The sequence below is a fragment of the Chamaea fasciata genome, unplaced genomic scaffold (genome assembly GCF_029207755.1).
Source record: "Chamaea fasciata isolate MVZ Bird 193981 ecotype frontalis unplaced genomic scaffold, bChaFas1.0.hap1 SCAF_3, whole genome shotgun sequence".
Lineage (NCBI taxonomy): Eukaryota > Metazoa > Chordata > Aves > Passeriformes > Sylviidae > Chamaea > Chamaea fasciata.
The window spans coordinates 60,660,759-60,688,103 of record NW_027094088.1 but is presented as its reverse complement, the minus strand read 5'-3'; the positions used below and the strand labels follow the sequence as shown (position 1 = coordinate 60,688,103).

Below are 27,345 nucleotides of genomic sequence, written 5' to 3'. Positions count from 1 at the left end.
GGGTTTTAGTGATGGCTCCAGCTAAAGCAGCAGTAGTCTTATCTGCTGTGCTACATAGCTGCAGGTATTTTGTGAATAGTCACATCCAGCTTTTCTTGTTTTCCTTAAGATACTGCAGAATTAAGAAATAAAATGGCAAATAAAGTCAAAGCTGATAAATACAAAGCAGTGCATTGAGCCTTATGAATCCCTTATGGACTCTAAATCAGTATAATCAGACAGGAATAATATTTCTGTTGGGAATTTCAAGACCAAGTCAGTTCAATTCAGAAAAAGAAAATAAGATATCAGTGATTATTAGGAAAACATAATATCTTGTGTGACTGTGTAAACCTGCAATGTTCTCTCATCTAAAATAAATTATACAGATCTGGTCTTCCTATCTCCTGCGAGTTGTGCTAGAAGAGAAGGCCAAATAGAAGTTATTGAAAACCTAGGACAACTTCCTACATGGAAACATTTAATAGATCTGCAACACTCAACATGAAAGAATGATGACTGAAGGAATACATGATAGATGTTTATGAAATGACAAGTGGCATGAAACTGATTAATATGGAATGACTTGCTATTTCTTGGAGTGAAAATAGACTGCAGCTTTGGAGGGAAGCACGTTCTTCCATGAATAACTTGAGCTAATTGTGGGAGCTCATTGCTCCCAACTGGGCAAAAAAACCAAGTTCAGAAATTATTTGACAAATTTGTAGAAGGTTTGTCATGGATATTACATACATGATTCATTGATATTATCTCTTGATAAATCTTAAGCTGTAGATTGCTAGATGCTCAGTGATATATGGAGTGCCTCTCTCATTCTAACATCTCTCCCCAAGCTTACTTCTTAAACTAAGAAAGTTTTGGCCCAGCAGCAATGTTTTCTGAAGTCACTACCATGTTCTCTAGAAGTAAAAAAAAAAACAAAACCAAAAAACCAAAAAAACCCACAACAACAACAACAACAACAACAACAAAGACCAAAAAACCCCCACCAAAACCAAGAAACTGCTGCTAGCTGTCAAGCTACTCATTGAATACTGAACGATATTGGAAATAACCCATAGGCTTCAGTCCATGTAATCCATTATAGATGAGTGCCCTCTGCATAGAGCTACTAATGATCCAACAATCTTCTTTCAGAGTGTGGATGGTGTATGGCTGTGTGGTCACATATACTTCACTTTTAATTATAAATTATCAAGGTGCCCTTTTTTTAATTCTGATGCCTGAATGGAGAGCTCTAGGTTTTAAAGCAAAAGCTACTTTGCAGAGTCAAAGCAATGTTAACTAATCAGCTGAAAACAGATTAATTTTCTCTTGATTTACATCCCTGAATGGTTAATGTAATACAGATGCAGTAAGAAACCATAATTATGTTGTACCTTCATTAAGTCATTCCACATACATCTTACGAAGTTTTTTCATATCCCATCATCACTTTAATGTGTGGGGAAAATGATCAGCAAAGGTAAACAAAGTCAGCAAGTAAAATAGCTTGTTTGAACTCCCTCAATTCTTCTCATTGCAGGTCAATCCATGAGTAATACTAGGGCTTACAATTGTTAAAATACCTTAAAAGAAGATAAAACTACACTTTTCTACGCAGCCTCTCCTACCAAAGCAAAATGTTTTGCCCTGCTGTCTGCCATTGTTTCACAGGTAGTTAGAATATTTACCTGTACTTCCCCCACAGGTAAGTATTCTAACACTCTGTGGTGTTTGTACTTTTCTTGGCCTGAATAATCTACCATTTCGTTTTCTTCAACACATAAAGTAAAAAATGGGTAACAGAAGCAGGCCAGTAACATTACTGAAGCTCAAAATACCCTTTGAAAGCACTAAAGAGACCAAAACATTTTCCCCTTGATATGTTGCCTAATTTTTCTCAAGTTATTTAATGAAGCACTTCTCTTCATGTCCCATTTACATCCTATAATAATCAATCATTAAAAAGCCACAAAACATCTGTTATTCCATCTACAAGTCTTCACGGCACTTTTCTCACCCAAGTTCATAATCTTTTCTATTCGGTATACTATTTTTGCCTTTGTATTGTCTTTTCTCTTCTGTGAACTATGAACACCTTACCTCTGTTTGCCTCATCCCTTTTAAATGTCCTTTCAAGAAACTTGAATTACTTCTAATATTCCAATCAGTCATTTTTTCTTCAGTGGAAGAATATTTTTAATTTGGATTCCAGAAGCCCTTTAACAAGAATGCATTTTCCCCCCATTTTTTTTCTTTGGCTGAAAATTTCAAATACTTTTCAGAGCAGCACAGTGATGTGTGCATAGCTGTCTATCTTACTATTCATTGACTACTACTGATAAAACAACTACACTGATATGTTTGTTTTTCCATGCTTTAATTACACCTATACAAATCATTATAGCTTACTTCATTAGTATATTGTTGAAAAGCCACTCCAAGTGTTATTGTATTTATGTATTTAAATGGCCTGATTAGCATTCTGAAATTAAGCCAGATCAAGATAAATATTTTACTTATCTTTCTTTTCCTTTTTATTTACCTTTCTTTTTTGTGGTTGATTTCTTCCTCTTCCATAAAAAGTCCAGCTGTTTTTTCCCATAACAACCCAAAGATGAGGTTTACTGTGGGTTTTCCTATTCAGCCCTATTACATTAAGGCCTATCATTCTGATATCTAGTTATCTCCTCAGCTATGACAAGATAATGTGGGCTTGAGGGAACATACTTGTATCTCCTGTCAGTCCCTTTCTGTTATATCAACTCCTCTAAAGGCATGTTCATACAAGGAAGTTGCTACCAAAGAAAACCCCCAAGACAACAATGTTTATCTCAGGAACCATTCCACACTACGATACCCTGTGGGTACAAAGATTTTTGCAGCACAGTGTAATCCACCTGCAAAGCAGGCTGAGGATGCAGTTTAACATTATATCTAAGCCAACCTAATATGACCACATCATTATGGGGAGTGAACTACCTACTACCTCTTCTCTGGTCTTCCCATATTTTCCAGACCAGTGGTTCTATTACTAGGATATTAGTCTGACACAAAACACCCACTTCTTTCTACAGAGTCAGGGTTTTTTTTTTAATTTAGCTCCCCAGTCAGCTCACAGGAGAGAGGGTCAAGCATGCCTCTGATGTAAAAGAAGAGGAAATAGTAAGTCACGGGGAGCAGGAGAGAGAAAAGAGAGGTAGGACCATGCCTTTTGTTGCCTCCTCAGTAATATCAGATGCTGTTGCACATAAACAGACATTGTCCACGCCTATATACTTATCTTTAAGGAAGGGTCCAACAAATAAATAAACAAATACATAATTGGTGTATGAATCTGTTCATGAGGCACAGAATCAGTCAATAACAGGGCATGCAAAAAATTCCTTCACAAATTAGGACACTTCATAAATTACAGCAATATGGAGATGTATTTTTCAGCAATGATGTTGAAATGAGACCAAATGGTGAACGACAGGTTTCAGCTTCTTACTCAGTGCAAGTTCCTCTGGAGGGCTTCCTCTGTAACATTATGCTATGAGTCAAAACAGGATTCTTGTCATCGAAGAATTGCTTCAATTATTCCCACTCAATCAATTAAAATTCCAGAATCCTGTGAAATTTTTAATCCACCACAGGAATTCTGTGAGCTCTGCTAAACAGGTGATAACTCCCAGCAAATTTCGATAAGGAAACCTAGGTACGAAATCCCTGAAAGTCATCTGAGCTTGAAGTGCAGGAAGGGCAAGGACACTGAACTGACACCCACAGCAAACAGACTGTAGGTACCTGGTCCATTAATTTCTGTTAATTGCCTGAGAGCTCAACTTAGTATCATTTGCTTCCACTTGGCATCTGCTTAGTCAGTTGGCCAGAAGGCTGTCTTCTTACTGAAATATAGTTCATCTTAATTATCAGAAATCCTAATGATGCAAATGTCTTAGGGGATAGTCTCCTTAATAAGGTGACTGTTTGCACATACTGTTTGGCACACACGTTCCCCTGCCTGTCCCTTCCATTTTTTATAATGTAAGCAAAAGCACCTGTACAAACATTCCGTTTCAGAGCAAAAACATTGTGCTTCTTTCATGACATATTTCTAAAAGTTCTTTGTTCCAGCCTGGAAGCACTGACATACCACTAAACTCCTGCTTTAGGATTTGTTTTGGTAAAGAGCAGCAAAATCTGGACAAAACAAAACATTAATTAAACCATCTTATCTGTCTGCAGCTCCACAAAGTTGCTTGGTCAGCTTCTTGAAACCATCACTTGATTTGGCTTGAATGAAAAGCCAGCCTGTGTTCTCTCTATCAGGTCTTTAATCTCTTATAATATTATTCAAAGAAGAGGCTAAAGCTGTTCCAGGAACAATTGAAAGTAAAAAAATGAGGATCATTCTGTTTCTAATTGTGAAAATGTCACTGATAATGACAGTAATTTGTAGGGAAAAGAAGTGTCACTAGGGCGCAATTCTTTGTGTTGCATAGTCCACATACCTAGTTAGGGGTCAAGTAGGTATTGGAGGTGTTCCCAGGAAAAATAAAACTCATTAAATATTTCTTTAGGCAGCCATGTTGAAGGAAAAATGCTAGAGGAAGGTCAAACACATTTTTAAAATGGTATTAGGAGATAGATGAAGACAAAGAACTTAAGCAACAAAAAGTAAAAATTAAAACGTAGAGGCAGTTTCCCACATAAAACAAAGACAAACATCAGGAAAGACAAAAAGTCTGTAAGCCTAAACTAAAATACATCTAAAACATGTCTGCAGCCAGCCAGAATACACACACAGTCCAATTTTTTTTTTCTTGAAGTGTCCAATCATATTACCTTTACAAAAGCTTTTGGAAAAGGGGCTATTCTTTCTAGTAAAACAGACTTTTTTATCACCTTTCAATTACCTCAGTGTCATTTATTGGCACATTCAACCTGACAGCATTTTCTCTGCTCCACTGATAGAAGTAGCAACCAACAGGTAGGGCACAAAAGATGGCAAACTTAAATCACGTTGCAGAAAGTCCAGAGGTGCAAAATAGGGGCAAAAAAAAAATTAAATAAACAAACAGAGGAGGCCTTGGCAAAAGTGAGGATTGCAGCATGCTATACTTGTGAGAACTTGCAGATGTCTTCTCTTCAGTGCACTAAGGTGGCCAAGTGCCATGCTGCATACATTCAAAGCAGAACCTGTGCCTCAGCATCACATATTAGAAAAACAAAAGCAAGCAACAAACCACGCTGCAACTGTACCCTGAAAGTATCTGGCTGGTAAAATGAAGTTGTGCTTCATGCACTGCCAAACAGCTTCTCCTTTCTATTTCCAGTAAAAAGAAGGGGAAAATATTGCAGTGGCTGATGATGTAGCCCACAGATCACAAGCTTGATCACACTAAATGTATCTTGTTTTTTCTAGGACATGCTAGTCATCCAGTCCAAGAGAAGTGGAAAGTTGAAAAATAAATCATTAGTCAAGACATTTCTGCTGTCAACAGAATTCAAAGTCAGAGTAAAGTTCAAAGCAAGCATTAAAAGTCATGAGACTTCAATCTCAATTTTCAAGTCAAAGAAAAACCTCTAGTTTATCTCCCTTCAAAAGTAGTAGCCTTTATAACTCCAGTTGTTAAAAAACACAACTTATGTTATCATGAGGATGTCAATATAAGAATAAAGCTGAGATTTTCACATAAAATCAGAACTGCAATTTCAGGTAAAAAAAGTAAAACAGAAAAAAAGGTATTTTTAGACTTAATCCTTATTGGATGGTGAAATAGATCAGGTAAACAATACAATATACTACTCTTGATTTTCTCAGGAAATGAGTAAGCCAATTTACTAAAGTAAGACAGCTTTACTAAAAACACATATGGCATTGATGCTTTGTAGTATTCTACCTTCTATCCACAAACAGGTACAGTTGCATACGGCCTAGAGGATCTACCACAAGAGAGGCACAAGGAGCAAAAAGCTAATATAAATACCAAAAAAAATGGAGTAAAAGATTCATCTAGATTTCACAACTATAAGATGCTTGGTACATTCAAGTAAAGTTCAAATTCATCTACCTTATAAACCATTTATTTATGGAAAATTCCAGACAAAAACTGTAAATTGAGCAAAGCATTTTCCCTGGCATTTATTTATTCAAATTAACTAATTCACACAAAGTTAGGCCAACCATTGTAAATAAAACTAGAACTCATCAAAAATTATCTCTGCTTTATAAGCCTTGAACTAACACCACGCAATATACACCTTTCAGATCACACTGATTAGGGAGTGAGTTCAGAGAAGGGCAACCAAGCTCATGAAAGGTGAAGAAAACATAAGGATCAGTTGAGGGAGCTGGGTTTGTTTAGTGTGAAGAGGAGTCTGAGAGACCTCATCACTCTCTACAGCTCCCTGAAAGGAGTTTACAGTTGCGGTGGGGACTGATCTCCTCTGCCGTGCCCACAGTTTGAGGACCAGAGGAAATGGCCTTAAGGTGAGACAGGGGAGATTCATATTAGGTAGCAGAAGACAGTTTCTTCACTGTTCAGATGGTCAGGTGTTGGAATAGGTGGCCTGGGAAGGAGGTGGAATCACCATCCCTGGAGGTGTTTAAAAGGTGTCTGGATCTGGCACTGGGTGATGGCTTGGGGGTGTGGTAGTGCTGAGCTGATGGTTGGACTTGATGATCTTAAAGGTCTCTTCCAAACTTGAAAATTCTATAATTCTGTGATATTTTGTACTTACATCCTCTGTTCTTGAAGGAAAAACATAACATCAAATTGACTGTTGAAAGGCTTTTCCCTACCATCCCTACTGACCATTCTTATTAGTCTGTAAGGTTTCTAAGTCAATTCTAAGCGATTTTTAATTCCTAAGATGGTGCTCTCACTTTTTCCTAACACTGTTCACTGAGTTTTGTCTCTGTTTAGTCCCCAAACCCATCAATAGAAACTTTCTCTTTTGTTTAATAGAAAAGAAATCAGAAAAATGAAAAACTGCACTTGTTGCCGCATATAGACATCAACTGGGATGGTACAAAGTGTTTGGCAGTACGAGATATGCCAGAAGGCTAAGAAGATGGACACATAATAACTACAAGAAATGTTATAGGTGAGGTCCTGGAAACAAAGAAGTTTAAAAAGAAATAAAATAAAAATCACAAAAAATTTAGGGAAGAGATGAAAATTCAAGTATCAGTCCTAATGCAACAGTGTCATCATTCCTCATGAAGGAGGTATGACACAGACTCTGCCAATAGCACTGTGAACATATCTGGGGAACAAGGGAAAGGAACACATTCATTTTCCTTGTAACACTCCTTAAATGTTCTCCAAGACATGCCTGTAAGCAACTTCATATCAATCTCAATGACAAGCTCTCTAGTAAGCCAGCACATCCAAATTCAACACTGCATCTCAGCAGGAAGAAATCTATCTTTCTGCACGTAGCTAAGCTTCCCTCTTTTTCAGGAGAGGCACATATGTTTCCCACCACTGTCTATATAATTCTGCAAATATTCCAGCAGTTAACACCGCAGAAAAATCCTGCAATACAAATTATTAAACAGACAAATATTTAAAACTCTTTAGGAAAGGAAAAAACTTCTATCCAAACTACTCTGAGCAAACTTTTTGTAATCTCTTTAAAATTTTCTTCAAATAACTCCCCAACCAAGATGATTAAAGGTCATTGGCACATAGCGAAGCATATTTTTATGAGATAAATTCCATTATAATTGCAACAACTTTTCCAGAGACAATTTAGACATAGAATCAAATTATCCATTTCATTTTAATTTACACCTCATGGGCTAGATCATTTATCATGTTTCATGATAACGATCAGAGGGCACATAGAAAGTGATTTCTGGAGGTAACAAATTACCTATCGTATTAGCACAGCTTACAAGATCCTGTCATCAGGTACCACACATAAATAAGAGGTAATTAAATTCACCATGTGCAGGAGTGTTTGATATGCTACTTGCTTTCCTAGAAACTGACAAAAAAATCTAGGTTACTAAATTCAACATTCCAAATTAGCTGCTTAAGTACAATAGTTTAGTTCTTCATAACACATCAGGAATCATTATGCCACTAGAACACCAACAGGTAGACAGCATGCAGTGGGCTCAAGATCTGGAGACAAATGTCTCATCATCAGGTATTATTGCTTCTTGCCACAGAATCATCCATCATGTCTCTGAGACAGCTTGGAATGATAGCACCAGACCTTCACAGTACTGCTCCTTGAACTCTGTCTCATCCATCTTTTGCATCATTCCCCATTTGCAGCGAAGTATCATATCCGTGCTGCAAAACTGAGTGTGAACCTGTAATGCCTTTAACCTGCAGTGCCACTCTAATAGTAATTGATTTCTTTTTATTGCAGGGACGGTGCTCACTGAGATTTCGTACAGCTGCTGAGGCTGGGAGATGGTCAGAACAGTACAATGCAAGCACCTGTGTCTTTAGCAGTATGACCCGTTTTCAAGGAAATAGTTATATTTTCATTGCTAGCTATTTCATAATGCATGTATATTTATCAATATATAGAATTTGTAGAGGAATATGTATGCAGTTTGTTTTCCTGCAGTTCAACTATAATTTAATGGCAAGATTCACTCGAATGCAGATGAAAATAAATGTCGGTGAGGCTCCATTTTGTATTTCATGTTAAGTGATTCAGCATTAGAACACTGTTGGATTTTTAAATACCTACTAAAGCACACAGGTGCACCTGCATTAAAAAAGCAACTTAAATTAACTCTACATTGATCATGGCGAGACTTCACTAGCATGATGACTTGTGTACCATAAACCACCCAAGACTAAGCGTTTTAATTCAGCTTCGTCTGAATGCTGTTATAAAAGTTTAATAAATCAAAATGATCAAAATGCCCCCAGTGGCAGGTTGGGATTCAGTTTCCAATTCAAATTCTGTTTAATATATGGCTTCTCTGACATCCTGCATTTTCTGCCATCTATGTTGAATTCCAAATGCACTCCTTTTCATCATTACCATGCATCTACTCATCGGCACCCTTTTTAACAACTCTGCACAATACAGAGATGTCAAACCTAGAGGGGTTTTCCCCTCCCCCAGACTGGAAAAGGATGGCAGGTAAGGGAACTCTGTCTATACTTAAGTAAATATTTTAACCTCCATGGTAATGTCACTGGCATTTAAACTGAGAGAGACCATCCTGAGCTGCAGCATTCATATGAAATATTTGATTTAAATAAATGTAGAGACAGACCAGATACTAGAAGGGAAATTATCCAAGTGAAATACAGCAGTGATGTGGTGGGGTAGTCTGGAGACATCTCTAATTAAGATGAGAAAAATCACATTACTGCAAATGATCTTCATGTCGCTGTACTTGGATAAAACACAGATATAAGAAACAAAGAATCCCCTTATTTCCTCCCTGAAGTGACACCTGCTGAAAGCTTTTCCCTTGCCTCTTTTTTTGCCTTTGCACTGACTCCCATCAAGCCTAAAGGCCAACAAGAATCCCACTATTCAAAGTGATTACATTTTAATTTCCCAAATGCTTTATTTGGTGTTTGGATTCAATTAAATATTTTCACAATAAGGAGGCACATGAGAAAATGGCAGCGGTATAGGAGAGCACCTAAACAGTGAGATCTCGCTCACGTAATCACTGATGCCACGTCTGTGGTATCACCAGCAACACCGTTTTGAATCAGGCTGAGCGAAGCTGCATTGGATCTTGACTTTGCTGGATTAGGCAGAGCAGGTGATACCCAGTTTATGCTGCCTGTAGGGGGCTGATAATACCTGGTCTGCCACAGAGGCAGAAAACGCACGAGGAATACTACTTAAAGCCAGCACTAAGCCTGACAGCACAAAGCTAACTCCTCTGCAACTGTGATCCACTCAGTCAAGATCATCCCAGGTCACCACCCATTATAGGCTCCCACTGATTTTCACTGACCCTGCAGCTGTATTTATTTTGCTGCCAAGCCATGGCAAAGTCTCCACAAGAGCTGACAAGAACAAGTAGCAGGCCACTGCTTGGCAAGCAGGGAAAGGCCCTTTTCTGGATATTTGCTTTGAAAGCACATTCCTGCCTGAACGTTTATGTAACATGGTCAAAGACGGCCATCAGAAAACCAGTCAGGCCTGCTACATATTCATTCCTGGACACAAAGCAGTGTCACACCTAATGACACACAAAATAGTGTCACACCTACAAATTAGGAATGACAAAAGAAAAGCTCTTTGTAGTTCTAGATGTGATCAGATGCCTAGAAATGCAACTATATCGACATATAGAAAAGCAGCTCTCAGAAAGAAGAAGAAATAGCCATGCAAACATTGATCCAGCTGATTGTCAGCACTCCTGGCCTTCCCCTGCCTCTTTTTTCTTTTGTTCTGATTTCTACCCAGAGCCTGTGCTAATAGTATTCCCATCATGCTTCCTTGCCACTGAGAAGTGAGCAGAGAAGAGAGGACTTCCACAGAGTTTGCTAACCCATGTGCTCTCATGCAGGCAGTAAGAAGCCTTGCAGAAAACACAAGAGGGACTCATGCTGCCTGGAGTCGTGAATCAAAGTGCCTCAATGCATCAACATCCATCATTCATGTCAGGGAAAAAGTATACACCAGACAATGAGAACCATAAATAGAAATGGTCCTTGCACCAAGCAAGTGAATTAGTTAATCATTAATCTGTTTTGGATCCTGCATACTTATTAGTGAGAAACTAAGGCATAACACATATTCAAGCTGAGAGGGTATTGCCCTTTACTTAGACAATGTCTGAACCACAGACCTCCGGGACAGAAAAAATTCTAAATCAGCAAAGGATGCTTATACACCTACTTTTCTCTGATAGTCTGCCCCAGTCACTGGTTATCAGGGTAGGACACGGAGCTACAGGACTTGGGTTTTTGCTCTGATCCAGACCAGTCACCTTTAAGTTCAGAGAACACATAAGGAAGATGCATATCAACACTGAAATTGCTAGTTTTTGCCTAATGAGAATATTAATTTAGCCTATACCAAGTAGTACAAAATTCATGTCTTATGAAATAAACGCAAAACGCGTGCTTACTTTAAATGTTTCAGGTTTTCCTGAAGAACACATCAGAACTACAATAAAGCACCAGCTTACATTAGAAAGATTTCAAGAGTCAGCTGGAGATGAGATGGCTCAGGGGGGTATTGCTAACATGTCTAAACACCTGAAGGGAGGGTACAAAGAGGACAGAGCCAGGCTCTTTTCAGTGGTGCCCAGTGACAGAACAGGAAGCACTTGGTACAAAGTGAAATACAGGAGGGTCCCTCTGAACATCAGGAAACACTTTTTCTTACTGTGGGGGTGCCTGAGAGCTGACATCGGTTGCCCAAGGAGACTGCAGAATATCCATCCTTGGAGATTTTCAGAAGCCATCTGGACATGATCCTGGGCAACTGGCCCTAGGTGATTCTGCTTGAGCAGGGGGAGTTTGGTCCAGATGACCTCCAGAGGTGCCTTTCAATCTCAGCATTCTGTGATTGTCATTTCAAATGCAAACCTGTGCAGCCAAGATTCCTCAGTACAGAAAGATGGAATGGAGCCTATGCCAAATACCTGGCATTTCTGTTACCTCATGTGAATCAGTCTCTTTGGCTTCTTTGAAAAATCCCATCAAAACTATTTTCTCCTGCTTTTCCAGCTAAAGCAGCTTTCCTGCACTTCCTAAAGAAAATGAGAAATGCACCTATTAATTGCATAAACCAGAGGCAAATGTTGCCTAAGCAAAGGAGCTGAGCAGAGTTACTTCCACAGGAGTTGCCCAAGCAGAAAGTGAAACTGCTATTCTTTCTGATATGTAGATGAATGATGAAATTGAGGCTCCTATCTGGTTCAATGTATTCATAAGGAGCATAAAGACTTTGTGAGGCATTTTTCTATCTTCTTGTTTCATTCTTTTTATGTAAAGGAGGCAGGATTTGACTTCAAGGTGACAGCCCCTCTTTACCTGCTGTAAGAAACAGGATTGAAAAATAGGAAGATTCACATATTAAACCTACTTAAAGAGGATAAGATCTTAATACAGTTGAGAAATTAAAACCAGAGAATGTCACAAAAAGATCAGGTTAATTGGATCCTTGACTCTCTGATGAATGCTTATATCTAAATATACACCCAAAATATAACTCGTGTTTTATTAGCAAGGTTGAGAAAAATTTCACAAAATAATTTCCTTATTTTTTCAACTACTGCAAAGTAATTATGACATTGTCATCTGCTTTTCCTGCAGGGATACAGCCAAGAGAGAATTAGGCTGCAACTAATGAGGAAACTTAAGAGTATACAGTAATTTTGAACATGAGCTGAGTGTCCAAAAGAGTACCAGTATTAATACTCCAGGAATGCACCTTATGAACAAAACACAGCAGCCACGGGACTCTTCTGACACAAATAAAATATTTGCATACCTCTATCGAAGCCTGCTGATGATTCAAAAGGAAACTTAGCCAAGGTAGCGATGTAAAGCCCACAGGTTTCAATAACTTGGACTGCAAAATCTCTCTTGAATTTCCTCTCTGGTCTGAAACTCAGTGAGTTCAGAAAAACACACACCAAAGGCCCTCCTCAAGACTTTTCAAAGATAGAGTCCAAAGCCACTGTATCCTGGAGACTGAATTTCTGAACACATTACAAAGCATCACTAAAAACTTGAACTGCCTAATATTTATGATGGCAGGTAATACCACCAGAGGGGAATTTTCTTTTTTACAAATTTCCTATTTATCAGAGAACTTAATAATGGAGGGCAGAAATATGGGGCATTTTGCAAAATTGGTATAAAAATACTTCAGTCTATTTATAAGCAGGGAATATAAACTCAGGCTACTTGATGTATTTACTTTTTACCTGCCACCTAGTGCTTTCCTTGACATATTTTTAAGTCTGTTATTATACTGAACAAATAAACCAAGTCACAAAATTGAGTACACACATCTGAAGCAAGCTTAGAGATTTCACTTTTTTTCCCAGACAGAACAAGTACCAGTGAAATTTGGAAAGTGCATTTCAGTCCACAGCTTTCTCAAATGGAAATATTTCAAAGCTTTCTTGTCAGAGAAAAAGAATAATGCTCCCAAGAGAATTACTTGCCAGGGGCGAACTCCATCTTCACAGTGTTCTAGCATCACCAGAAACGAGCCAAATTACTAGTTTTCCTATATAAGATCCCTAAAGAGATTCAGACAAGAAAGGCAGAAAAATCACTGCCAGGCTTGCATAACAGCATGGCAAACTCAGCCCAATAAGGCAAACAAAGAAGAGGCAAACATAATCACGAATCCCACCAAAACTTGAACCTGATGACTTAGAAGAGAGACTACTTGCAATGTCAAATCAAATACAAGAAAGAATGATATCCACAAACTCATACAAACAGGTGAGATGCCTAGAAAAGGTTACTTAGGATTTTTGGAAGGACATTCAGAAGACAGTGAAGAAAACCTGCCTCTTTTTGCTGTTACTAACTTGGATTTACCAGGTGCATGAAAATAATTCCATATTGAAACTATAAATCAAGGCGGAGACCTCCCCTTGCTTGGGACCCAGCACAGAAGAGATGTTTAGGCTGTATGAAGAAGTGCTGAAAAGAAAAAAATCATGCAGTAAAATCATAAAAAAATCTGTAATTTATGCCTCAAATAAAGCTTATAAACTTATCAGTAGAACCAGATGTATGATAGAACACTCCACACTATTATTATTAACAAATGCTACATTTGATTCATACATGTTGAGGTTTTCATCCTTTATTTTTCTACCTTATCTTTAACTCTAACAAACATTTGCTTCCAAATCCTATGTGCAAGATCCACTACATGAAATAAAATGCACCATATTTCCTGCAGATTTTGCAGCATTTAATAGCATAATATCAAGTTTTGTACAATTATTTTTCTAACAATGTGCAGCTACTTTAAAAATAACAAACTTGGGCACACACACAAACATTTTACATAAAGTTCAATTTATTATTATGCCGTTTAAGAAAGGGGTTTGCTCCTTTTTTTGACAATCAGAGCAACAAACTGTTATTATATGATTACATATTAAAAAGAAAGAGACTTAACACCTGTATCACCCATACTACAGGAAAAGAAAATGGTGATTTTATTCACGGTCCCTGCATGACTGCCCAAGAGTAAGACATTCCAAATGGGAACAAACCAAATTTGGATTATTTAAGGAAGTTTTGCTATCTGACCACATGAGAATGTAACATCACCTTTATCCCCATCTCACAGGCACTTTTAACATGCCATGTCAACTAAGAAGTTGATCACAGCTGCTACCTTGTTTCTTGATGCACAAGGTAACTTTTCTGGCAAATACTGACACTCCAGAGAAACGCTCCAGTACAATTTTAAGAGCACAGAACAATGAAACAGAACTGATTAGGGGGCAAAGTTCTCTACTGACTGAAGATTGGAACATTTGATGCTGTAACTTGGAAAGGCTACACAGTTGTATATATCAAATATACACATGAGCTGGGGCACAGGTGATCCCTTTGGACACTTCATTTCTACAATTCCACACTAAGCAGCAGAGACTTTGAGACACACTTGTTCTCAAAAGCAAGTAAGAAACAAGTAAAAAAGAAAGAAACCACCAGTGGCTTCTTGTTCACTCTTACCAATCAGAGATACTGTTCCTCCCTCCCAGCATGTTCCTCAAGTTGCAGTGCAGACAACCCCAAAGGCTTCAAGAAACTCCCTTCCCAGAAATTGCCAATTTACCAGGGAAAATATAAATAGACAATTAATCGGATGGACATATTCAGGAGGGTAAGGCAACTAATAGTAATGACAGCACCAAATTTCCTGTAAAAGGAAGGGGAAAGGGAAAACTGCTACACGCATCCAAGAATAATAGCAATGCCATAGAAACCATGTAAAAAAAATCAATACAGCGCAGCCACTGAGCTGGGAGCTGAAGACCAGCTCTAAACAAAGGTGAGACATTAAATCATTGACTGGAACTACTTTTGGTAAAATCTCATGATTTAATTACAAATCCTATCCTAGTTCAATTTTTCTTCAAAAAACTAATCAGAATAATTGAGTTATCCCTTTCAGGGTCTTGAAATGTATACCATCCCTCCCAGGTAACTACATTTGTAATAGAGTTTAGAACTCCACTAAAAGTAATTCTTCTGCTAAAGCTTAAAATGATATAAAGATGTTTCAACATAATGCACATTATAGAACTGCAAACTTTCATTATTCATCAAGACTAACTTATAGTTTGCTCATCAGGAAAGTATCAGATGCCTCTACACCTGTATTGTGGTATCACACGTCTGTATAAACATGGGATATATCCCAAGATATATCCATGTCTTGGCCATGAATCCAAACACCAAGGTTTTGAGTTACTGTGCAACAACTCCTGTTCCTCATCCCTCGCTCTCTAAAAAAGTGTTGTCAATAACATTTGGCTTCTACAAACCGAAGACCCTATCGTTACTCAGAATTATCTGGAAGCAATACTAAAGTCATGACAAAGTAAATTGTGTTTCATCCTTTTTTTACCCCCTCCTCTGGCTGTGAGAACACACAGATCAATACTCTTCAGCATGAGAATTCTGCAGCGAAATTTTCATTTGTTACAAACAGCAACAAAAGGGCCCCAAGCATGCCCTGTCACTCCCAGTTTAGAAGGAAATGCACTAATAAACTCTTCCCCCCGGGTCATCTTTGACAATGGGCAATACTATGCCAGCTCTTATTAAAGGCAATTCATATCAGTGGCCCAAAAATTTCCTTTAAAATTATCATCTTTTGTATCCATGTAGCAGTATGTCAGCTTTAAAGTGCCACTGAGATATAGGACCTGTCATTATGGTTAATTTTCAGTACAGTTTTAACACCAGGGTAGCTGATCCCTAAGGGTATGGGTATGCTTTTTTGGCTAACAAGATTTATTTAGCAGTTATCCAGACAAACAAGAAAATATATTACTGTATATTGCTTTTCAAATACAACAGCAAGCAATAAATCCAACTATAAAACATATATCTTTGTTCTCTACTATGATGTCAAATAGATGAAAATGGTTTTGGAAGGTTTATCTTTTAAGGCATTTTTTAATACTTTTTATTTATATATGTATGCATGTGTGTGCATATGTATATTTAAAAAAAAGTTAAAATTCTTGGATTTCCAATAAAAAGACACAAAAAGTAAAACCTTTAACCTTAAAAAACAAACAAACAAACAAAAAAAACCAACTCTACTACTGCTGCCATATATATAGTTAAATATCAAATTTATGTTTTGAGCCATAAATATGGCGCTATCTATGAAATTGCCTAAATTTTTCAGCAGGACAATATGGTGCATTTTAAAATATGGTACTATGAAATTTTACATTCTTGTTGGGTTTTTTTTGTTTTGTTGTTTGGGGTTTTTTTTGAGGCAAATAGTATTTTTAACATCATTTTATAGCAGTTTTATACTAGAAAAAAAATAGAAAGCTTTATTTATTGGATAAATACATTGATTTGCCCTGCCTTTCTAACAACAAAACCTGTTTTTGTGCTTCAACAGGACTTATTTCAATTTATTAGGATGAAGACCATCTTGCAGTTTGCTAGACAAAAGGCGCACCTAACAGAATAAAAAGAAGCTCTTAACATGTGTCTAAATCTTTGTATAGTCAGCAAGGCCCATTTTTATTGATGTTTTATAGCAGCCATAAAACCTAGTTGACCTCAATCAACTGGTCTCCCAGGGAAAATACCTCTGCCAGCAAATACCAGATAAAAAATAGGTCAGGGCATTTCCTACACTGCTTTTATTTCTACAAGCTGAGGACAAACTTGCTTGCCCTGTCCCCCCTCCAAACAGTGTCTGACTTCAAGATGCCAAACTGAGCAAAGAGCCAGTTGCTTCACCAAAGAACTGAGCAAGAGCCCACCGCGTGTCAGACCCCAGCACCTACCTGGCCAAAACAGCCCCACAAACAGACTTTGTATACCACTTCTTTTTCCCACTTACAAAACTGTAAGCCTCATCACAACTAAGAATGAAAGAGGCAGTTTTGGAGGTAACTTAATTAGGTAAGAAGTGGTTCAATAGCTTATTCCAGGCTGTAGAGCACACAATTTTGGAAGTGAAAGCTGACGTATGTTCAACCACATCCTTTGCCAGACAAGATTACATGTTTCCAGAGTACAAAATGCAAAAAAAGAAAAAAAAAATCACCAACTTGATCACACCACAAACAAGCTACAGTTGCATACAAGCAAGCTTTTGACATAGTATTTTAAGTGGGAAAAGCAAGTTTTCTTTTCTTTCCTTTTACTTCTGTGCTGGAAATCACGACAGAACATCTCCACAATGCTCCCAGTCCTTGGATAGGTGAAAGTTTACAACTCTTTTTTTCTCTACCCATCTCCCAGGTAACAGAACAATGTATTATTTGCTCTACTATCAGTGTGCTCAAGGCAAGAGATTTTAAAAGGGAAGGGTAACTGTGTATAGGTGGAATCTGATTTGCACCTTAAGTTCAACAAACAGCATTCCCATAATAGCACGCAGGCACATTCCACACACTGTGGGATCAGGTTTTCACACAGGTGCATTCTGTGGAAAGCACTTGTAAGCTTTGCAAACCAGTCTTTCATCTCATGACAGTTTCACAGGGCTATCTTTGTATGATCATTTCAGATCAAGGCACATGTAGGCTAAATAAAAAGTGTAAGCAGAAAGCATTGGCATTAAAAGCATTTAAATGGATAAAATGAAAATAAATAAAACTTTACCTCGAACAATAAGTTGAGCAAAGTTTGAGACTCCAGAACCTCTCTCAGACTGAGTTACACAGCGGTATAAATCCTGGTCAGTTTTTGTCACCTCTTGCAACTTAAAGGTAGCTGCAAATCTTCTGTGATTGATATTCTTAGTCTGAGCAACTGGAATATCTTCCCCATTTCTTCTCTGAAAATAAGTGTAAACAAGACAGAGTTAACTCAAGAGATATAAAAGATATTTATCATTATCATAACACAAAGAAGACACAAAAACCAAAATCTCAACCCAAATGCTTTCAGATCTTGCCACCATGCATTTCCATGGTAGAAGAGCTCAGTACTGGGGTCCCATCAAGAAACAAGCAGTACTCAACAGCATTTCAAAATCAAGTTTGGCAGTGAAAAGTACCATCAGGATTTTGCACTGGCGCAAAACATGACCATGACATACTCAACTGCAACTGCCTCATAGCTGGAACCATCCTAGGACAGCCCAGCAGCAGCAGCTGTACTCCTAAGAAAATTCGTTCAACTTTAAGCAGATTTACAACACATACACTGACTGGGTGTGTGGTAAGATGCATTTAAATAAACCTGGCATTGAGGGATATCAAAGGTCTGCAAGAGCTCTTTTTCACCGACCAACCAATGTTTCCTTTTTAATGCTACCTTTTATCTGTACAAGTTCAATGTCCTCTAAAATTTTAGCTTTGTTATACTAAGCACCACCTATCCATCTAAAGCTAGCTGAAATAAAAAGTAGAGGGCAGGAAGGCACTAAAAGAGGAATAACACAGACCTCATTTAAAGGAAGGAACCTAGAGAGTTCTTAAAAAAAGCATAGCTACCACAAATCACTGAAAAATTTAATCTGTCTGGAGCTGTGGGGACAGGTGACAGGTCAGTAAGACAGAAACAGTTTGAGCTCTTCTGGGATCCTTTTTCCTTATTACCATTCACATTAAACGTTCAGTTTTGATTTCAGTTGAAAAACAGACCTTCCATCTAACGTCAGCGTTAAAAAACAACCAGAAACATGCACAAAGAGAACAAACAATGTCACTTCTCTCTCCCTCGGATCAACTGCATGTTATTTCCTGACCAGGATACAGTTTCTGAGCACTCAGCATTGCTCAGTCCCTGGAAAGATGGCAGCATTTGCTTGTAACCACATTCTGCTCAACACACAGCAAAGCATGACCTCTGTGGACATTTTTAGCTCTAATCAACCCCTGGAATGAGAAACTTCATTGAGGTTTTAAACTCGAAGCTTTCTAACACCAAAAGCACTACTGCAGAGCCACAGAATTTAATAACCTGAAAGCCTGTGGCAAAACACAAAAGGCAGAAAAAGGAGATGATTTAATGCTGCATGTGTATATCAGCCAGCCTCCTGTCACAGGCAGGAGTACTTCACAACACTCAGACCCTTCATTTTACATCTATCCTTCATAGTCTTAGCATGGTATAGTCACTTTAGTTTTGTGGTAGATTAACCAGGGGTCCATCACCTCTGAAACAGGCATCCACTCTAGCTATTAACATGTTTAAACAGATTAATTCTATTTATACGAAGCAGGCAGATTTCAGTCACTCATACTGCAGTACAAAGACCATGCCACCACCTTTACCAACTGCAGGTTTATTGTGTGACTTTCTCACTGCAGGAAGACACCATCCAGTTTCCCTCACCCAGCCACCCTCTCTGCCATTTCCTCTGGTGTGAGCTCTGTCTGCAGGGCTGCACCAGAAAAAGCCACAAGATACCAAGAGCAAAAACTGATTTCCAGAACCAAATGGCACACAAGACACTTCCAAAAGGTACTCTTATTGCTTCTTCCTAAAACTTTCATCATCTCTTAACAACTGCTAGCCTGGTTATCACAGGGGTGGTCTCTGAGAGGGTGTTCCCAGGGCAAAAGAAATGGATGCTGATCTCTAGGACAACTGGACCAGCTGTGGTACAGCCACATCACTCTGTGACAGACACAGGCTCCATCCTCAGCTCTGTTGGTATCTGATTTTGAAAAATTAAGGAAGTTTTCTGATGCTTGCAAATACTCCTATACATGAAAGGACTTACTGAACTTCAGGAATCAATGAAATTATTAAATTTCAATATCGAGCAAATGAGGGATGATGTTTCAGAGTTTATTTCGGTGATGCTTAAACAAAAGTGAAATTACTTCATGGGAAGTGCACCTTCCACTCCAGCTAGCTGGCTTCTTTTGGTAGAAAATCCTAAATTTAAAAGCAGGATTTTCAAGCCTTGCAGTACCCACCCTCCTCCCCTCCTCACCCTTGTCCTCCCTCCCCAGTATCAACCAAAGGTTTGGACTGTCAGAAATAATAACTTAACAAAAACCTTGGATCTAGTGCCTATCTAGTAACCAAAATAAACAAACCTCACAGTACTTTCTTCTTCTCAGGCTTGTCCCATGTCCTGGTGGCTATGATGTGTCATAGAAGGAAGTCAAACTCCTCCAGTAAACACAAACTTGCTATATGATTTTCAAAAATACCAAGCAATCAATAATAAACCAAAGGTGAATTTTTAAACTGGAATGCCAAATGCTTAGTCTGCCACAGAGAAGCACATCCAAGCTACACTACATAAAATAATTTACACTCTGAAGATCAGAACTTGCTTACTTAAGCTCATCTGCCTGCTTCAAGTTAAGAAAAAAAGTGAATTGGGCTCCTACTTAAAATGAAATACTAATGCAGTTTTAGAGAAATTAACTAAAATAAAATTTGACAAGCTTTACAGTTCTAGAACAACACCTCAGATTTTCTTTTTTATTTATATCAGTGATTTCCTACCATATTATCTTACAAGGCTTGGAGCAGTTGCTCTAATTTCTTTGTATTAGAATTTGTTTCTTGGGAATCCAGCTGCACAACTACATTTTCAAAGTCTTTCTTCATGTAGAGATTATCCATTAGAATATTTCTCTGCCATTAAAATGATGAAAAGTTCAAACAGAAGAGAGTTCTCATCTAAAAATGAATGTTAACAAAAAAACCCTGCATTCATTTCAGCGCATATCCCTTACACTGGTAACCCATTAGCCAGTCAGAGTTCAGAGGCACTGTCACGATCCCTTAATTAAATTCTTCTTTTTAATGTCAGAGCATTACTACTGATTTTAAAGGAGAGGGAAGAAAGGCAGCAGTGCACTCTGCTTATTAAGGGTTCCTGGTACATACTGTTTCAATTTATGTCCTGCTCACACTGAACAGAGCTTGAAAATGCTGCTCAATTAAGTTTTAAAAATTCAATTTAAAATTAATGTGGAGTTATACTAATGGGTAATGGCAGTACCTTGTGCGATCCTTGGTTCCTCCAGTCTCTTGCTGTCTGATTTGATAACCCTGAATTGCTCATTTAAGAGAGGTCACCACTAGGCAGTTCTCCTCTTTTGTGAAAATAACTCTGGGCTTCACAAAGAACTACTCTATATAAACACTTGATGAAAAGAAATATTAGCCTGTGAAAAAACCTCCTTAATTCTGGCATTTCAGGCATTTAAAATTACAATCTTAAATAAATCACTCTGACTTCAAGGTTATTTTTGATAGGAGCATGATTTTATTAAACTTTTTTCAGGCAATGAAATGAGATCATCTATATTTTAAATAAAGTCAACAGCAAAGCCTATGCAGCTTAAAAACAATCTTAGGTAAATTAACAATTAGTCTTAAATATCTCTCTTTTGCCTCATGAAAGAAAACAAGCATTTAATAAATATGAAATGCAATTTTAGTGAATCTTTTAGAACCTGAGTAGAACGAAAAGAATTAAACTCCAACATCTCATTTAATTGGTAGAATTTAGGTGCGTATCTTACACAAGTTTAAAATTTATCAACCTTTCTCCCTCAGCTTTTCAGATTGAAAAGTGGTGAGTTTTGCTTTTTTTTTGTTTAAATAGCAATGAGACACCTGTCTGCAGCGACATTCCCTCTAAATTTCCCAAACCCCTGTTTTTCACACCAGTGATTTTTATAAGCCTGGACAGTTCAACCTTACACATCCCCAGCCTTTTCTTACTGTAAACACCTTAAAATAAGTCCACTGTACTGCTAATAATTACAGTCAACTCTGGTTGCCTTCTCGGGCTTCCAGCTGGATGCCGGGATGCCTCCAGAGATCAGAAGATGTCAACACTTGGCTGCAGTGACACCAGTGTGACTCTGGCAGCAGTGCCCTATCAGCTGCCCTGCACTCAATCCCTCCTCACCTTCCCTCCTGTGCTCACACGAAAAAAAAGCCAAACTGGAATACGAAAAACCTTCCTGAAAACACACTCCCTGCCCATACATTATCATCACCAAATGGATTAGCTCACGATCGGATTCACTGCACGGCCACTGGGAGCAGAGGAGAGGGCAGGTTATAAGTGGTAAGCAGGGCACAAGTCCACAGCTTGTCTGAGCAACCCAGTCCCTAAAGCTGCAATCAGAACCTTACCAGCAGCACAAGGGCTGGAAAGATGCCCCCAGCAGCCCAGGGCATCAAACCTCTCACTGCCTTGAGGAAACGGGAATTTGTAAACAACGTGTTCCAAAACATTCCTGAGATTACTCATTATGTAAACAAGAATGTCTCTTTTTGATGGGGTAAAAAAAGAAAGAGGGTTGACTGTGGATAGTTTAAATGCCAGCAATAAAGCACAATCTGTCAGATCGTATTTTAAAAAACTCAACAAAACAAACTAACAAAGAAAAAAAAACCCTAAAAAAAAAGTGAGGGGTGTAAAAAACACAAATAGTGTTTAAATTTTACTTTATATGCATCTGTCTGTTACTTTTCCACAGACATACACATTCTTTTAGAGCATTTAAGACAAGATTTCCAAATGGAGAAAAATCTAAAACCATTTCAACATTATTACTATTATTATTATTATTATTATTGTTATTATTATTATTACATTTTCTTCTTTTACACAAATGCCTCAATATATTCTTGGCATTTTGAAATTTCTTAACATACTAGGAACATAATAAAGCATGACATATATTTATTGTGGGAAGTTATACATAACATTTTAATTTTTCCACCCACAGAAGATTTAATTACTGAACAAAGTGGGATTATTTTTCCAATTTTATTGATAAGTACAAAATTTAGACTAAGAAATCTTTCTTTTTTCTGGCAGATTATGAATTAGAAACATAGTTTAAATAATATGCCTAAATAGTCATATCTTCTTAGAATAAAAGGTGAACTAGCAATTTCTTTTGCTTGATTGATTATTAAGGGGGAGCACTAAATATTTCTTAAAGTAGGAAATTAGTAGGACTTGCTGTAACTTTCTAGTCTGCTTTATGCATAGCAAACCAGAGTAAGATTCTAATTTAAGATTCTACTTTCCAATGAACTGTGCACTCATTTATTAGAAAAAAAACCTCACAGCTTTTCCCATGCAAACATACACCGAAGATCATGAAAAAATGGGACAAGCCAAGCTTTATCCTGAGTGCTGCACTGCAGTACAGAAAAATCCATGATTACATTAAATGCCTTGGTATGATGCACTGCTGTTACTCAAACTTGTCCCCTTTGAAGTAGCCCAAATTTCTATCATGCTGCACTGACCCTCCTACTAAAGAAATCTCTGATGAAATAATCTAATTGAAAGTCATCTGGCCCTTTAGAGGTGGCACTTCCAATTTATTTTATTATAATAAAACCCACCAGAGGCAAATTAGCAAAATTCATACTACCGTGTCTCTGGCCATGCCACCACACAAATGAAAGCAACTCACTTTCTCCGAGCATTTTAAAGCCTCTTAGTTTGAGCCTAATCAAACACACGTTGAACATGCAAAAAAAATAGTCTATTTCTTAGAAAAATAAAGGAGCTTTTAATAAAGCTTTGGTTCTTGAATGCAGAGTCCTTGATTAAAAAAAAAAATAAAATAACAAGCAACCAAAACCACATAATTCACAGAAGTATGGATTCCAGACACAGTGATTTAAAGTCTGTATCACCTTGAGCAGTGCACACTGGACTGCAGTATTTATTCTTGCAGCACAAAATAAGAAAAATCTTCTTAGCTAGAAGACAAAGAAGGAAAAAAGTTGCACAAAAACTCACCACTGAGGGCTAGCACACCATACAACAGCTCCTCAAAAATTTCTCAGCAGATAATTTTACCCTTCCCTAAAAGCATCCAAGTTTACCAGCTGCTCTTATTCTTCTGTAATTCATTAAGTTCTGCAGCTATTAGAGGAAACTAGAGCCTGGGGTATTAGGCTTCCTACCACACATCACACCTCTAGGGAGAAGAAAACATGAACGCAGACGATAACAGAAAAGAGCCACAGAACAGTATGGCCAAGGACCTTATACCATATCTTTTTGTAAACATCACCTTTATTTCAGGTGTCTCATTTACATGAGTGCTTCAGCCACTGGCTGACTGAGGGGTGACTACTAGGACTACACAGAAGGACCAAACTTCCACTGCAGCTGTTGTAGCTGGAATGTACAAAATGGCAGGAGGGGAAGGAGCCACCACTGAGGCCACAATCAGCAGCACAGTCCCCAGCATCAAAGGCTTCAGCCAGGACCCCAGAGAAGTCCCTAGAGGGACAGCAACTCCAAAGGCTGCTGTGTAAACTAAATGACTGGTAGCTATGCAGACCAGAGGACTTAGCTAACTGGGGCAGAATTAAATTAAGACCAGGAGGATTACAGTATTTCATGTTCTTGAAACCTAGGATGACCGGGCATCTAGGGGAAACTGCCATATTTATCCATGAAGCTGATAAATTAAGGCAGGAGAGAGGGAGAATGGTTCATTCAGGGTTAAATGATATAGACAGCATTAAAGATGAATAGAGTGGGGAAAAAAACAGAAGAAAGAAAAACCTTTGTGGAACAAACAAGTTACGAATACTGTAATTTTCATGGGTTGAATATTCTTTAAAACCATGTCTGAGTCAGGAGTGTGTGATACAGAATAAACTACAAGTCAAGTAATTTACAAGGAGCCAAATAGATCACTTCAAGGCAGCTTTTCATACAACTTTGAAAAAAAAAAGAAGGTTTGGGAAACCACATTGTCTATCACAGACCATAAATATGATGAGGTGAAAGTGAAGGTAGAACAGACAAGTCATTGCAAAAGAGTCCTCTGTGCCTCCCTATACTTTCTTTCAAAAACACCCTTTCTGTAAGTAAAAGCAAGCAATGTGAAACAAATTAGGAAAGTGAGGTTTCTTCCCAAGCCTCAAGCACAACAAAAAGAAAAGAACTTATATCCTGCTTTGTCACTGTCAGTAATCAAGATAAAGGTAAGATGATGTAGACTTGAGTGGGATTTTACTGTCTGAGGAAAGAAGGTTTGGCACGAACAGCCCAGTTTGCTGTGCAAATTAGTACTTGCTTTAGGCAGATGATGATGATAATCCAAAAAAGTCTTCTGTCTCCGCAGAGGCTCACCCACTGCCATCCAGGGAGAAGAGCGAAACCAGAGCCATAGGCCGCCTCTCTTCCCACAGCCTCCACACAACATCACAGCTCCCACTCCTCCTTAGGGCAAGCAGGCCTGACTGACTTATTCCTGTTCAACACCAAAAAGCATCAAATTTGACAGTTGACCAAAACCAAAAAGGGGATCAAAAGTCTCCATCACTATTCCACGGCTGAAACCCTGCGGATGCTAGCAAGGCATCTTCTCTGAACTCTCTTGAGGCAGTACTGAATAAAAAAGCAAAATAACAAAGCTTTTCTAACATTCAGAGTATACTCAGCTCTCCTTAACACTCAGGGATCATAAAATTTGTGCAAACCAACAAAAAACATTCTTCCAGTGTAATGAACATGGTGAATAGGCAGGTGCACTGTAACAGCAAATGTTTTAGTATCAAACTAAAGAAAGGGTATCTTAACCAATTAATTAACTCTACCAAAATGCAATGGTACCTCAGAAGGCAAAGTTACATTAGAAAACTCATAGAAAGCAACATACAATGTAAAACAAAAGTTAAATTGGACAAGACTCCCCTATCAGAAATGCATTTTTTCTGAGACCAAAAGAGAGCCTCCCAGCATCCACTGTTAGGTTAGGCCAAATGGTTTCCCCCAGAGGCCCACAGCCCACATTCCAAACTTCCCACTGAATACTAATCCATGTCTTCACCTAGGAACAGCAGGAGGAAAGGACTTCTGTTGCATAACTTCTGTCCTTTGAGAGGAAATAGCCCTTCCACAAAGCAAAACAAAATAGTCAACGTTTTGTCCCTCAACACTTTGCCAGAGGCATGAATTCTTCTATAGCCTTTCTAATCTAAATTCCTGGAATACTGTGCTATTCGTGCGCAATGCATCATCACAGGATACCATCTGCATGTGCCCAGTCCAAAAACTTGTTAAAGAGCGCATATATGCAGTACCTAGCAAGAAAAATGAATGCTAAATATCACACCCCATTCTGTGGCAATCAGCACCAAAACCCAAGATGCTGGTGGACAGGGCATTGAGGATTATGGCAGCTTCCTCTACAAAGGGGGTGGGATGAAGCCAGTTGTTCGAGCCCGAACAGACGCTTGCTCATCCTCCTGTAACAGTTGGTACCGCTGGGAGGTCAGCCCGACTCCATTGTTTTTACAGTAATTTGCATTTTATTTTCCATAATGCTGTTTAATTTCACTTTTTCAATTATTACTCTCAGGCAATTGCTTTAATTATCTGTTATTCCACGAGGAAAGACACTCTCCTCTGGCAGAGAGAAGGGCTGCATCAGACCGTATTAACGCTGACGAGCCTCTCTACGGGTGAGCGCAGGGCAGTGGCGCCAGCCTTGGCAGCCCAAGAGGAGGGCGGTTAGCCAGCACCCACAGCTATTGCTGACAGATTGGCCCGCTCGCCACCGCTCAGATGGCAAATCTGCCCAGGATTACAAGGCGCATATTAAACCTTTAAATGCGTGCAGCCGGCGCCCCTTTGAATTTCAGATTCGCCAAGGCAAACGGTATCACCGCAGACCGTGGCAAAGCACATCTGACTGCAAAGCCAGAGCAAGCCGCTTTCCCTAATCCAATGCTATGTTAATGCAAAGCTCAGCAATGATGGATGGACTCATTAGTGCTGCAGTTATCACCATCTGAACCAGGTGCCAAGACATATGGTTTAACAGATGTTCTAGCAAAAAGCTCTACACGCCGCACTGTACGAGTGTCCAGCTAAACCGGACATCGATAAGACACTGAAAATCGTATTGGGCTTCTGGGACCCACAATTGTTCCCAGCTCAGGAAGCTGTTAAACACAGCCTGATTATGCAAAAACCCCTATTGCTCTGATATCCCAATTAGATTGCCAAAACAAATGCTGGACAATACACTGCTTTCTGGAGTCTTGGTGTACCCAAATGTAACTTAATCTACCCAGTCAATTCTATTCCTCTACTATCTTAGCAAAGAAATGAAGCTTTCTTCAAACAGAAATCGTCAAAAGAAATAAGCAATCAGAGCCCCCATCCCACTCTTGCATTTTCACGTTTAGAATGCCCTGTGTGCACTATTCTTACAAAAATTTAATACATAACATATCCATTCTGAGCACA

At 38.4% G+C, this 27,345-nt stretch overlaps 1 protein-coding gene across 5 annotated transcripts in view; it reads right to left on the bottom strand.

Annotated features, from left to right (window-relative positions):
- The window catches only part of PTPRK (protein tyrosine phosphatase receptor type K), a 381,996-nt gene that overhangs the window by 177,634 nt on the left and 177,017 nt on the right, over window positions 1–27,345 (bottom strand). For all 5 annotated transcript variants that reach the window (XM_066179209.1, XM_066179211.1, XM_066179210.1 and 2 more), the window contains exon 6: window positions 17,778–17,952. In XM_066179209.1, coding sequence (XP_066035306.1) covers window positions 17,778–17,952 — 175 coding nt within the window. The remainder of the gene's footprint in view (window positions 1–17,777; window positions 17,953–27,345) is intronic.